The sequence below is a fragment of the Cryptotermes secundus genome, unplaced genomic scaffold (genome assembly GCF_002891405.2).
Source record: "Cryptotermes secundus unplaced genomic scaffold, Csec_1.0 scaffold1775, whole genome shotgun sequence".
Lineage (NCBI taxonomy): Eukaryota > Metazoa > Arthropoda > Insecta > Blattodea > Kalotermitidae > Cryptotermes > Cryptotermes secundus.
This window is the reverse complement of record NW_019743175.1, coordinates 108,126-122,694: the sequence shown is the minus strand read 5'-3', so window position 1 is coordinate 122,694 and position 14,569 is coordinate 108,126. Positions and strand designations below refer to the sequence as shown.

Genomic DNA, 14,569 nt, shown 5'->3' with positions numbered 1-14,569 from the left:
CCCAATTTGGGCCTAGGCCTACCTCCATGAAACTCTCCGTTTCACTTCGGTTTACTAGATCTTACACATTCGGTAGGACTCCTTGGGCGAGTGATCAGCTCGTCGCAAGGCCTCTACCTGTAGACAAACACAGAAAAACGCACACAAACATCCATGCCCTAAGTGGGATTCGAACCCACGATCCCGGCTTCCAAGCGAGCGAAGACAATGCATGCCTTAGACCGCTCGGCTACAGTGACCGGTGTTGAAGCTTTTACTACTTACAACTATTTTATTGACCGTCAAAACACAACAAATAGAAAAAAGCAGGGTCAGCGCCCAGCTATGGCTTCGCTACATGTTTCAGCCACTAACGGCCTTCATCAGGCAAACACATATTAACAAACATACACCACTGAACTGCTGTACAATAGATTGGATACAATGTTAAAATACTTTGTGTAGAAATACAGTAAGTCAGATTATATAAAAAACTGAAAGTTATTGTATAAAACAAGATAAAACTTAATTGATGTTATACAACATCGAATGGGTCGCTGATTTTTTACTTTTCATACGTTTCTATGGACCAACTGGAAGTTCGATATTTCTTTTATATAAGAATGCATAGGAGGCCCATGATGTTGCAAATTAATTAATTGTATAGTCGGTGCTTCGTCTTACGAAGAATTGTCCGTACTGTATGGAAAGTAAACAGCGACTTCACTTTTTAGCACCCTAACATGTTTCGGTCCCTACAGACCATCACCAGATATATTTATGTATTTTAAAAATCGAAACACCAATGTAATAGTAGTTTCTAAAAGTATTGATGTTCCCTCTGATGATGGTCTGTAGGGACCGAAACATGTTAGGGTGCTAAGAAGTGAAGTAGTAAAAGCTTCAACAGTCACACTGGACGGAACTGTTTTATCATTTGTAATTATATCTAGGGATTTGTGGCTACAACAACCACCCGGGCCAGTACAATGTAAATGGTGAGCCGACTCCTATAACTTTCCCCTTCTGACTCATTCTCTTCTGAAGACATAGAGATAATGTCTCTCTCACCTTCCAGATTGTATCATAAAAATATCATCATCCACACCCAACGCTAAATAATATGCCTGTGAGCAGTAGCATTCCTGACCCCTTGACATTCTCAAGTACATTGTCAAGCTTTATTCAAACTAGATTATGTGCCCCACCATCACGCAACAGATAGTATAGAAGAATGCAAGTACGGCTACAGACATTCCTGACTTTGGCAGTAGATGGGGGTGAGTGGTCGAGAAGTTCCAGCCCGGGAATAGAGCTCGGTACCAATCAGGATAAGAAGCTATGTAAATCCTTAGCCAGACTAGACGTGATGGGGAAGTTCGTAACCCACGGTTCCTGTCCATTGCGTAAAGTTCACAGCCCGTCTCGATTTCATGACGACTTCTAATGGATACAAAGAAGTGTAAGTTCAGAGCCTGTGTCAGGCTTACGGCGAAGAAAACCATCTAAGGCTTGTGGGAAAAATCGAATTTATATTGTTCAATCTCTATGCAAGTATACTCAAAATAGTCACATAAAATTGATTATAAAATTTAAATAAACAAACATCTTCAATAACGGAGACAAATAAGACCTGTCGAGTTTCGGGAAAATTTTAAATAACAATCAGATTCCAGAAGGCGATCTGGTGATCTGATGAATTACCTCTTTGCGCTGTTTCTGCCTGCAAGGCGAGACATAATCACAAGGCGTGAAATTGATGATAATTATTATGACGATTCTCTATGATGAAAACGTATTAATGTTAATAACATTATAGTAATTTGAACTGAGGTGTTAGAATTTATTGTTCACGCGATAATGGCCTATGAATATAACAGTAAATCTATTTTCGTCCTTCTTTCCATCTATTCCTCTTTTTATCTAAGCACTGCAAACTTACACCTCCGTCTTCGTTTTATCAGTCTGTTCTCTCCACACTAATCCATATTTTCTCTAACCATACGTACNTTACCGGTTCTCACGGTCTCGTCGCTTGCAGATTTCTTATATTTTTTCTTCTACCCTGAAGATGGAGGCGGTACGTTCCTCCGAAACGTCGGTTAACACCACATATACACGGTGCCAAATCCCAGAAGACTGCTTTCTTCATAGTCACCGCCGTGAAAACCTCAAATCTTACAACTTTTCCCTTGTCTATAATTCTTTCTCTCCATATATCCATCTATTCTTCCTTGTTTCAATCGAACTGTCTATTTTTTTATCCCTTTCGACACCGCAAACCGTTCCTTCCGAACGCATCCATCTACACTTGCGATACACACATTGATCCATTCACCCATCTCCGATACTTCTTATGGTGAACTACATCCATCCTTCTGACAATCAATCCATTGCATTCTTCACCTAGCCATCGATGGACAGATTCCCTCAGGCCCTCGGCAGGGCCACTGTATCGTTCACCCCATGCTCAACATTTACAGGTAAGCAGCAGGGAACACATGTCCTCAGTCATTACCTGATCTCTCAAGCGTTAAGACTCGCATGCGGCTCATGAAAGAGAGTGGGGACTATAAGACATGCCACTCCTCCACTCTTAACCCTGCCCCGTAAGTACCGATTGGAGGCAGACCTGATTAACCAAGTATTTAAGGGTGGGGGAACACCACAGTTGTACTCCAACAGCTGTATCAAGTAGTCGGCCTTCTGAAGCCTAAATCCTAGGTTACAATGCTTAGCTAGTGCATGTCTCTCCCCGCTCTCTTTACGTGTGTTTACTGTGCTATGATTGCAATTTCATTTGCTAACTGGGAGCCCGGAGCAGCAGTGGCGCTCTATCAGCTGTGAGTGCTGTTCCGCGGCGCGCCTGCTTGTGACAAGTGACTGACTGCTTCGCGCAGCCTCTGTGATCGCAAGGTACGGACTCGCCACACAGTACAGAGTTTTGTTTTGCTCCTAACTTCTCTTCAGTAGTAGACCTGATAATTCTGTTTCCCAAAATTTATATCTAAAGACATTTTATTTTTGTATGAGAAAATACACAACTGTGCGCTCCATCCAAGATGAAATCTACATGTGATACCGGGTATCACAACATTTGTCTAAAAAATATTTACACTTTATAAGTTTTAAAATGATTTTATATGGATAGGAAGTGTAACTGAGACATATTAAAAGTGTTAAATTCTAGACAGATACAAGAAAAGAAGTTGATAAGACGTGAAATAGATTCAGTTAGATCAGTATACTCGAACTTGTGTGAATACTGAACTGTACATTCGGCTTCCATAAGAGCAGAATTCTTTCAACAGTTAAATAATTATCCATTGAACATTGTGAAATACTTACATTTCATAAAGAAGTTATTTACATAACTACATCATTATGAAGACAGGTAGGTACATACCTAAGTGTCCAGTTGGTAAGTTAGTTACCTGCTTACCTAAGTAATTAGGACGATATCAGCCAAGCGATCTATTTAGTAAGGTAGGTTGGTAGGAAAGCCGGAGCAAACCCAAATTCCTCCCCAAGCGAAAATAATTTACGACGTCCCCTTCAGCTAAATACAGACCCACGTTCTCAAAACTTCGTTACAAGAAAACTAAATTCCCAGATGTCATGGTTAAAATCATATAAATTCTTAAAAAGTAGCAGTAAGAATTTTTTTTTACATTGCTACACAAGTTCATATTAACGTAAATTTGTGGGTATGATATACACAAAGAAGAGCAAAAATTATTTCATTTAACAAAAAAGGGGGTTATTAGGTGCTCGGTGCCTCAAATCGCGCCTCCCCCGGTGGCTGTTTGGTCCACGTGTTCTTTCGCGCTGTTTCTATGTTATCTAGTAATAAGTAGTTTGGCAGTTGCTTATAAATTACTGCGATTTAAGTATTTCGCAGTTAATAAAAAATTATATACACCGGTGAAAAAGATTTTAATGAAATAGAGTATATTTCTTAGTCTTAAAATTGTATTGTTCCATGGGACGTTATTGCCAGCAGAATGTAAATTATTTGTTAAAAGTCACTTTCTGTCCACGAATTCTCTCTCGAAATACTTACTGGCTGTTCAAACATAAGCGAAGAACTTTTCCAGGTCTGGCGTGTAGTCCCGAACTTATTTACTTTCTTTAACTCTCTTCCCTCTTATTTGAATAAGAACATCAGTCCTCTGATATAACAGCCAATACGCAAGCTTATAAAATTTCCTGCTGTTCAGTAAAAAATCAGAAGGGTCGAAGAAAAAATTATCGCTTTTTATCCACGGATCCTACACATCGTCACTCCGATCGTCTTTCCTATTCGAGGAGCTGTTTTCAGTGGATATAATGAAGGATCAGTGACTACACATAAATCAGTATGGTCCTCTAATCAGTGACTTATTTCTGTGTGTTACCTGTTCTTATGCAGGTCTCAATTAGTTCAAGTTGACAGATACATGTGCTTTCACTGTCACTGTAACTGTTAACCTACAGATCTGATTAACTTCAGACTTATTTGGGTGTTTATCAGCACTCAACGTTTCATAATCCTAACATCGGTGTTGAAGTAGCTGCGCTATGAAAAAAAAAAAACCTCCGTGATTTCCGTCCGCAAGCCAACCATACCGACCGGGCGACCGGCGCTTGTCGGCGAAGCTTAGTGCCAACTTTTGCGGATAGAGGGTGTCGCGTGGTCAGCGCAACGAATCCCCACGGTCGTTAATTTAGGTTTTCTATTTCCTTGAAATAGCTACTCAGCTACTCATCACGAGGCTGAGTGGACCACGTTCTAGACCCACTACTTCTCCGAAAAAATCTGGTAGCGCCGGGAATCGAACCCGGACGTCTGGATCTGTAGCCAAAAATGCTGACCACTAGACCACATCTGGGTTCGCCTGCCATATGAAAGCAAACGGTAAATATGGATCATGCGCGTCGGTCATGTTGTTTCCGCTCAGCTAATCTAGCACAGTTTTTGGAGATCTATTACCACATAACATTTCAGGTCCTTATCTAAGTGACTCTGGGGTCACATGTCATTTTGGACGAGAGTAAATCAGATAGTAATGTAATAAGGTTGGAGTGCCACTGTACTCTTGACACTGAAACCTACTTCTTACTCAAAATCCTTTGACTGCCTGAAAAGAAGTTCATCAGCTGGGGAGGAGGAAGGGACTCACTGACGGAAACACGAAGACGATTTCCGAGTCTATCTATTCTCATGAAGTAAAGAAGGTGCTAGGGATGAATGTTTGGAATCACATTCTCTGAATGAAGGGTGACGTGTAAGGATACCTACTTCTCACATTGGACTGGGAAACAAGAATTCTATCCAGTTGGAGCACATCCTGTAACTCTGTCACCCGGGTCAATGTGTCTCAACATTTTCTACTTTACGGCACACAGCAATAAACCTACAATTCAACAATTCATGGCATATCACCCATGTACACTGCAAATTTTGCGTCTCTTTCTGTAAGTGCTAGCCCAATGCGTGCGTTCACCATTGCACGGAAGGATGGACAGGTAGCTGTATGGATGGACGAAGTGTGAAACCGACAACAAGGCATACGGAATAGCGGGTGGCCGGTCAAACGGCTAGACGGATAGACAGACGGATGGATAGATACAGACAAGAATGGAAGGGTGTAGATGGGTATAGATAGACATAATCTAGATGGATAGAAAAATAAAGAGGTGCATATACGGGTTGTTAGACAGATAGATAGATTGGGCCGCGCCATAGCTCAAGCGGTTAGTGGCTGGCTTCCCACCGCGGCGGCCCGGGTTCGGTTCCAGGTCTGGTCAAGTGGGATTTGTGCTGGACAAAGTGGCGCTGGGGCAGGCTTTATCCGAGTACTTCGGTTTCCCTTGCCAATCTTCATCCCACAATTGCTCCACAATCACCCTCACCTGTCATCTGGGGCTGGTACAATAGGCCAGAAGTGGCCGCAGTACAAGGGACTTAGTTCCACCCCACTAAGAATAAAAAAAGATAAATAGATAGATAGATAGATAGGCAGACAGACAGACAGACCGACTGATTGACTGACTGACTGACTGACGGACGGGCGGACAGACAGATATTATGTACTATTGTTAGATGTGTAGATGGGAACTGAATTCCAATTGCAATTGGCATTGCACACCATACGTAGCACGGCGGCTGAGAGACAGCTGGTTTGCAGACAGAGTATAACAACTTCCCTTTGAAACATTTTTCGGTGTGATGTCCACACTAAGGAAGTGCTAGAAGCTGTGCTGTTAGGTTCGCAACGTACATTTCTATGAGCAGTAAACGAGCATAAAGACCAATGAAATGGGAGGTGCAGAACTCCAAATCGGAAGGCTTATGTGAGTCCCACAGGTTTGTAGTTTCTAAGCGTTTGTTTTTTAAGGCACTGTCAGCATACAAGTATATACTATTTAGAGCGTCAAATGATAAGATTGCTCATTAATAATGAATTCGAAGGGATTTGGAAGGAAGCAGTCGCGGCCTAATCGTTGTATTACCAGGGAACTTGCCTGCAGGGACCGAGGGAAACCACGAAAGCCTCAGTTGGGACAGATTTTTTTCCCGGCTGGGATTCGAACCAAACTTTTCCGAATACAAATCTAGAATGTTGCAGCTGCACCAAAGATCTCGGTGTTCATGGTTTGGCAGACATGATCTCTAAATCAGTCTACGGAAGTTATCCGTCATTTTGACTCTCGAGGTGAAAGGTTGAGTGGTTTTCCGAACGGACAGCTTTTTTAAAAAAAGTAAAATTATCTGTTATTGTTATTTTTTATTGACTATAATTTAATAATAACAATTGATAACTTTAATGGTGAAAAATGAATGTATGAGTAAGTATGAAATGGAAAAAAATGACCACTCCGTGACCAGTATCTGAGCGTGTATCCGCTGCAGGAGATGAACCAACGAACAGCGCATTACAGGTTTGGCGCCTAAACTACTGTCTGATTATAACACAAGGGGCTTCTTTAAGACTTGGACTTAACACTTCAGGCATTCTCTTTGAACAGGCTTGAGTAGCGGTAAGACTCACGAACAGCATTGAAGAGATAGGCAGTTCAAATTTCGTCCATACTACGGGTTACACTGACTTAAGTTTATTGAAAGTTTCCTCAATCTCTCAAGGTTCAACAGTACTTTAAAGTAGGCCACGAGCGCCCATTTGCGAATACGTCTTACCATTCATCGACCGCTTCTGTGGTCTAGTGGTTACAGATCCAGAGGTCCCGGGTTCGATTCCCGGTGCTACCAGATTTTATGAGAAGGAGTGGGTCTGGAAAGGGGTCCAGCCTCATGAGGATAATTGAGGAGCTATTTCAAGGAAATAGCGGCTCCGGTCTACAAAACCGAGATTAACGGTCGTGTGGATTCATTGCACTGACCATGTGACACCCTCTATCCACAAAAGTTGGCACTAACTTCGCCGACAAGCGGCGGTCGCTCGGTCGGTATAGTTCGCTTGCGGACTAAAGCTACATAGATTGTTTTTGCGTACCATTCACGAACACTTCATCTAATTCTACGCTATATAATGTTACACCTCAGGGGGGAGGGGGTGAGAAATTATAATTACTTGGGTCTGTCGTTACTCATTTCCTAACATCGGCGCTACACTCGGCTGCCGTCGGCTGTCTTAGCTATGGTAGCTCGGGATCGGTCGAGGACAGGATGGTTACTGGCGGGTGAATCAGAACTCCCTGCGTACATTTTCTACTATGTACACTGTCTATTTACAATAATAATTACATGAAGAAAAAGGTTTGCTTTTGATCTGTCTATCATGACTCTTATCCTAAACTAATTCTACCGACCTTGGTTGTGGAGGGGAGGTGCCTTGAAACTGTGCTCCTATCATTGTCTGTCACTCTCCGTTCATTTCTACCCTGTTCTACCCTGGCTCTCACTTGGTACACTGGAGACTGCCTTATAATCACACAATAACACTTTGCTTAACAATAACATCTAACAGCATGGCGTNTATGACCCTCTCCAGTGGCCTAGTTAGCGGAGCGTCTTGCATACGGTATTACGCATGAATGCTGATTATCGCATTCTTAACCTCATTGCGTGTCCATGTGTTGTCATCTTTGCTCTTTCACTGCAAAACACTTTTCGCAAGTCTCCAGGCACCTAGGTAATGACTTAAATTTTCAATCCCAAATTTGCTCCTCAACATATAATATGGTGGTTAAATAGTGTAGGACTCATATCAATAGACGTAAACTGTCAGCTTCTTGTGACGACCACCTTACACCCAGTAAAATTTTCCAGCGTGTTCCTAGAATGAGGAGCTAGGAGGAGAACAAAATAGGTCTGGATGTATTTAAGAGTATAGTTACCCCCCACCTTTGTTCTCCAGTTCGTAGCCCGGCGTAATAATGACCATGGACCGGGAAACAAAAAACTGGTACAGAATTTTTGTCGATAAATTCTTGGAAAGTGGCCACAAGTGAGGTCGAGACAAAGTCGGGAGGCTGGATATTGAGGGAAGAATCTGTCATAATTTAGAATAAGTTAAATTACTCGTATCTTGGCCACCATGAAGTTCAACCCATTTTCACAAACGAGGTTTTACCGACCGAGTCTCCGTGGCATAACCATTGCTGTGAAGAAAATGCACTACAAATTACAGAAGAACTCTGTTGTGTGCGTATAATCGCTACCGGCAGTCTTGAAGGATGAGCCGCTCTCAACTGTAGGTTATTCTTATTTTAGTTTGGGTAGGGGCATTCTCTATCGATTACCTTTGATTCATGTGGCGCTGCATGGGCCTAACATCTGACGGTGCTTCGTTATTTTGACAATTTCAAGGTGAGGACCAATAATGACAATGCGTCTTTGGTTTCCGTCGTTAACAGTTTCAACAAAACCGAGCTGGTACGATCAAATGTTAATGTTTCTGTCTTGTGCTAGGGAGGTGCCATCAGCTAACACAGATGATTCAGACTTAAGGTTTCCCTGGTTTTCTTAAGTCCTTGCAGAATAACGCCGTGATAATAAGTTCAATTAGGCTACTCCACATTCTTCCACATTTTCAGTTCATTATTCACAATCGTCAAGTCGTTGGACACTTCTAGTTACAGACAGAGGCGCTAAAGAACTGCAAACAAAATAACTACAGTTTAAATAACTAGGAAAAGGCCCGTCTGTTAATCTTTCGGGTTTAATAGCGAAAGGAAACTTCTTGAGAGACGAATTACTACCAACTGTTGAACAATAGGTTAACTTTTTTTTAATTCGTTTAGTGGGGGCTGGAGTCCAACTGGGCCCACTCGGCACGGCGGCCACTGATTGGCCTATTGTAGCCTGCCCCGGGTGATTATGATGATGGAGAATTTGGTGGAATGAAGATTGGGAGGGGAAACGGAAGTACTTGGAGAAAACCTGCCCCAGCGCCACTTTGTCCACCACAAATCCCACTTGACCAGACCCAGGATCGAATCCGGGCCACCGCGATGGGAAGCCAACGACTAACCGCTTGAGCTATGGCGCGGCCTTTGAAGAATAGCTTAGTCAGAACTCCAGCTGGTTTGTTACTTAATTATATAGTCAGTTTATTGGTTGATGTTTATTGTTTATCGACACTTTCTCAACCACGTAGACTGTGTAGCGTCAATACGGTTGAGAGTGAATGATGAATATGGGAGGTTACGAAAGGAAATGACTGTGGCCCATTTCCGACTAGTCCACTATCTCAAATTTAGTTGGAGGAGTAAAGAATATCTAGACACCCCAACAGAAAAGAATTCTAGGCGCTCAATTGCAAAGTCAAGCTATCCCCGTGGAGGCCCATAGGGTTGTGAGACGTTGAGGCTCCCACATCTTCTAGACAGTCGGCTTATAGTTGGTGGTAAGTTTGNCTTTTTCCCCCCCCCCCCCAGGAAAATCCCTGGTACTCATTTCTGCTAGAGGCTGAGTCGACCCCAAGGCCCTAATGCGGCTGGAAGGATTAGATAAACTGAAAAAATCCACCTCATCTGGACTCGAACCCGAGAACTCCCGGCTTGTAGCATAGTGACTGAACCAACTACGCTACCGCGTGCCCCAGAAATATTGCAGTGAGTCAGATTTCTAGTGAAGATTAAAGGCCCACGCAGCGGAAAGTATACAGAAATTCCCCGTTAACGCATCGTGTTCAAGAACGCTACACGTAGGTGAATGGGGGTTGTGTTGTTATCTGTAACGTGTTTGTGACACTTGTTGCAGGTGAGCCAATGGTACGACACAAAAGTGTAACAAGATGCACGTGACCATTTCAATATCAAGGTGAAGTGAACTGCGGGCCATGAATATTTTGAGAAACAGCAGAGTATTTGTGAATGGAGTGGAAACGGAAGACTGAACCGGATTGTACGTATATCGTCACCATGATTGCGAAGCGAATGTGGAAGATCTGGAAATGGGGGATCGCCAGAACGGCAAGTATACATGGTGTTGCTAACTGGACTAAATCACATGGCCTTGGTGATTTAGTGGTTAATGAATGGCGCGTAGACTTAACGCGTATGAATAAGTGTGAGAGTAGCCACCACGTAGTGAACGAGCGAGTTAGTGAGTAAATGAAAGACAAAAGTGATTTCAGTCAAGTGCATAAAGATAGCGAAAGAGTTAATCAGTTAGTTACTGAATACATTTGTCAGTAAGTGAATGAGCTAGCAGGAGAGCGAGTTATGAACTTGTTCATGACTTGGTGAGTGAGTAAATATTTTAATAAGTGAATACGTAAGTAAGGACGAGTTATGAATGTGCTCATTAGCGTCCATTTGTCTATACCCGTCTAAATTTCAACACTTGTTTTACACTTCAATATAATCTTTAACACTTAACACTACATGTTTCGGCCTCAAAGGCTGTCTTCAGGTGTTTTATTACAGATATTCAATCAAGACCTTGTTAAAACTGCTACACTGTTTCGCTGTTCCAATTCATTTAAAAAACCACACGCTGCAGTCCTCCTTAAATTAAAACGAGATAAAATTCTTTTATAATTTGCTGTTTCACTTCACTCAGGGTGTCGTCACTTCCGTAAAATATATCAAAATGTTTTCCCCGGCAGCCTGTTCCTCACGTTAGTTATTTGCGCCTGGTTTTCGTTTCGTCCTCAACGTGTGGGATTGTCTTTACATTTTAATATATTTTACGGAAGTGACGACACCCTGAGTGAAGTGAAACAACAAATTAAAAAAGAATTTAATCTCTTTTTAATTGAAGGAGGACTGCAGCGTGTGGTTTTTAAAATGAATTGGAACAGCGAAACCGTGTAGCGGTTTTAACAAGGTCTTGATTGAATATCTGTAATAAAACACCTGAAAATGGCCCTTTGAGGCCGAAACATGTAGTGTTAAGTGTTAAAGATTATATTGAGGTGTGAAACAAGTGCTTCAATTTAGACGGATATAGACAAATGGACGCTAATATGAACAACTGCAACGGGATGCGGAAATACAGAATTATGAATGTGCTACTGAAATAGCGAGACACCAGATGCCAGTGAATGCATGAGTAAACGTGAGTTAGTAGCCTAAATGAGTTAGTATACTTCTAAACCAGTGAATGCATGAGTAAACGTGAGTTAGTAGCCTAAATGAGTTAGTATACTTCTAAACCAGTGAATGCATGAGTAAACGTGAGTTAGTAGCCTAAATGAGTTAGTATACTTCTAAACCAGTGAATGCATGAGTAAACGTGAGTTAGTAGCCTAAATGAGTTAGTATACTTCTAAACCAGTGAATGCATGAGTAAACGTGAGTTAGTAGCCTAAATGAGTTGGTATACTTCTAAACCAGTGAATGCATGAGTAAACGTAAGTTAGTAGCCTAAATGAGTTACTGAGTGATTACGAGAGCGAATTAATGAGAATTACTGAAGTGGAACTGGACTGATAAGGTTTTACTTGACCAGCTTATAATTACTCATCTGATCACGAAAATCCCTGTCCTTACGGAAGGTTCATCGTCATATTCACAAAAGCCCATCATTGGACCCCATTCAGGGTCAATTCAGTTCACGTCTCATGTTTTAATTCTTCTTGACAATAATTCTAGTCTTATCCTCTCGTCTGTGCTAAGTTCTTCTAAATAGTAGCTTCCTTCAAGAATTTCCCGTGCTTGCTACATGTCCTGCCCATCTAATCGTTCATTGTTCAGTTATTCTAACAAGATACGTCACGGTACAGATTATAAAGAGTTTGTTTCCTTGCACTTTCGTTGTTTTATCTCTCTGAAGTCTGCTCCTGTTACCTGACCCTCTCCGTCTCACCTGGCTTCAGACTCATGCACTCAACAAGTAAAATGTGTGGCTGCTACTAAGAAGGATTTCCTGAAGTTTTCGATCCTTAACTCATCGAGAATACAATTTTACTTATAACTGTCGTTTCGGACTAGGCTTCTTTGGCCTTTGTTAAATTTTAAAATCGTATATAATCAATTCTTAATTTGTGATTATTCACTTAATTTTTCTTGTAAAAATTCTATATCCTTACGGTCTTTTAACCCTTTCAGTTCATCTGTCAGAAACAGCTCGACATTCGTGGAACTCACGTTTCTATTCGACGTACAACTCAGCGTTACCTTTGTGGCGTCACGGCTCGGTACAGTGTAGAACTCACTACTGTTTGGGAGACTAGGCATACCCGTGGAGGAGAGTAGTCATAGCTCAGTGGGTAAAGCGACGGGCTACGGGCTGGACGGCCCGGGTTCGAGTCCCGGCACAGCGTTCAGACCAGATCTGGGGCCCACCCAGCCTCCTATCCAATTTGTACAGCAGGTTTCTTCCCCATGAGTAAAGCGACAGGGGCGTGAAGCTCAAGAATGGTGGAGCTATACCTCCACTCCCATACATGTCTTCATGGCATAGTGCTTAACTAATTGAGCACAGGGACAACTTTACCTTTAGGCATAGATGAAGACAGAATGTCAGAACGGATCTTGTATTAAAAAAGTATAAATATATCAGATTGATTCAACTGGTTCAGAATATGATCCAGTGTCAAGCTTTTATTAACACGATGATGAACCTTAGGTTTTCATAAAACAGGAAATTTTTAACGCTTCACCAATTTTCAGCTTAACAAAGAAATACTGTGGAGTGATACAGGGGATAATCAGAACAGAAATGTCAAGTGCTTTAATAATCTATGTTGTTAATTACGTCCATTTTAACTGACGTGAAATGAATGCGAATGAAAATTAGGACACCACAGGTTTCTAAAACCCTTATAAAATGACGGTTGTTCCCACATTTTTTTTAATTCGCTTAATGGAGGGTGGAGTCCAACTGGGTCCACTCGGCACGGCGGCCACTGATTGGCCTATTGTAGCCTGCTCCGGGTGATTATGATGATGGAGAATTTGGTGGAATGAAGATTGGCAGGGGAAACCGAAGTACTCGGAGAAAACCCGCCCCAGCGCCACTTTGTCCACCACAAATCCCATTTGACCAGACCCGGGATCGAACCCGGGCCGCCGCGGTGGGAAGCCAGCGACTAACCGCTTGAGCTATGGCGCGGCCTTTTTTATTCATACATTACTCGTGTACGAGAGCCCATCAGTACGACGCGTGTCTATCTGTCCTTCCATCGCTTTCTTGAACTACGTACATCGATAGTACAGACACTAGATGACAGATTTTCCTGAGGCTCAGTATAAATGTCATACTAATATAAATCTCGGCATCATGGCACTTTCTGTGGTCATGAAGATCGTTGTCTTCTGGCATGGTTACAAAATATAATACAGTAGGGAGATAACATCGTTGGAATCTGCTGTCGCCATCTTCAGGGTAGAAAATAGCAGAAGTTGCATCTACATAGATCGTTTGCATTTGAGATTCCCACGGCTGTCAATCTGAATTTGATTTCGGCAGGCTAGTTTTAAGAAAATTTTAAACAAAAACATGGCGGATGAGCAAATTATTTTGATTTGAGGATGCTAACCATAAATCGAAACCTAAACTGCCTACTCCAATGGAACCTTAAAACTCGCTATGCTAACAGCGAGTACTTTTAATAATTTTTCTTTTTGTTGTTTATTTTACGATGGCGTCTGTGTCTCAGACTATATAGCGTCGATTAATACTTCTAGACGTGTCATTGTACACAAACTCAGAGTCTAGGAGACTAGAATGAGACTTACAAGGCGGGCTCGAATTCGTACGAGATTAGATAAAGTTAGGAATGAAAGCATTGAGGCATGATTTACTTTAGAACCAACAAGCGTACACATAAATGGCAGATAGTCTACAAGTATAGGGTGTTTGAAAGATGAAGTAATGAAAGAAATACGAAGCTGGCATATCTGCAAGTCGAAACGACTGGTGTACAGGGCAACAATCCAAATATTGATTCTAAATTTAATTGCTTTCTGAACACATACTTGAGGATCTTTTATTCAAGCTTTCCCTTAAAAATAGTCAAAAATGAAAATAAAAACAAATCCACCTGGATAACAATTGGAATAAAAACTTCATGTAAACACAAAAGACAACTATATTTGGCCAGTAGGGACAGTAATGATCCAAGACTAAAAAGTCACTACAAAATGTACTGTAAAATTTTGTCAAAAGTCATTAAAGAAGCCAAACAGAATAACT

At 41.7% G+C, this 14,569-nt stretch overlaps 1 protein-coding gene across 4 annotated transcripts in view; it reads left to right on the top strand.

Moving 5' to 3' along the window:
• Positions 1-14,569, top strand: part of LOC111874039 (facilitated trehalose transporter Tret1-2 homolog) — a 78,826-nt gene that overhangs the window by 37,836 nt on the left and 26,421 nt on the right. For 2 of the 4 annotated variants that reach the window (XM_033755304.1, XM_023869172.2), the window contains exon 2: positions 10,187-10,398. In XM_033755304.1, the coding sequence (XP_033611195.1) occupies positions 10,300-10,398 (99 nt within the window). In that variant the 5' untranslated portion in view covers positions 10,187-10,299. Of the gene's footprint in view, positions 1-2,429; positions 2,463-2,669; positions 2,896-10,186; positions 10,399-14,569 lie in introns of those variants that run through there. The other 2 variants (XM_023869173.2, XM_023869170.2) reach the window with 2 other exon arrangements.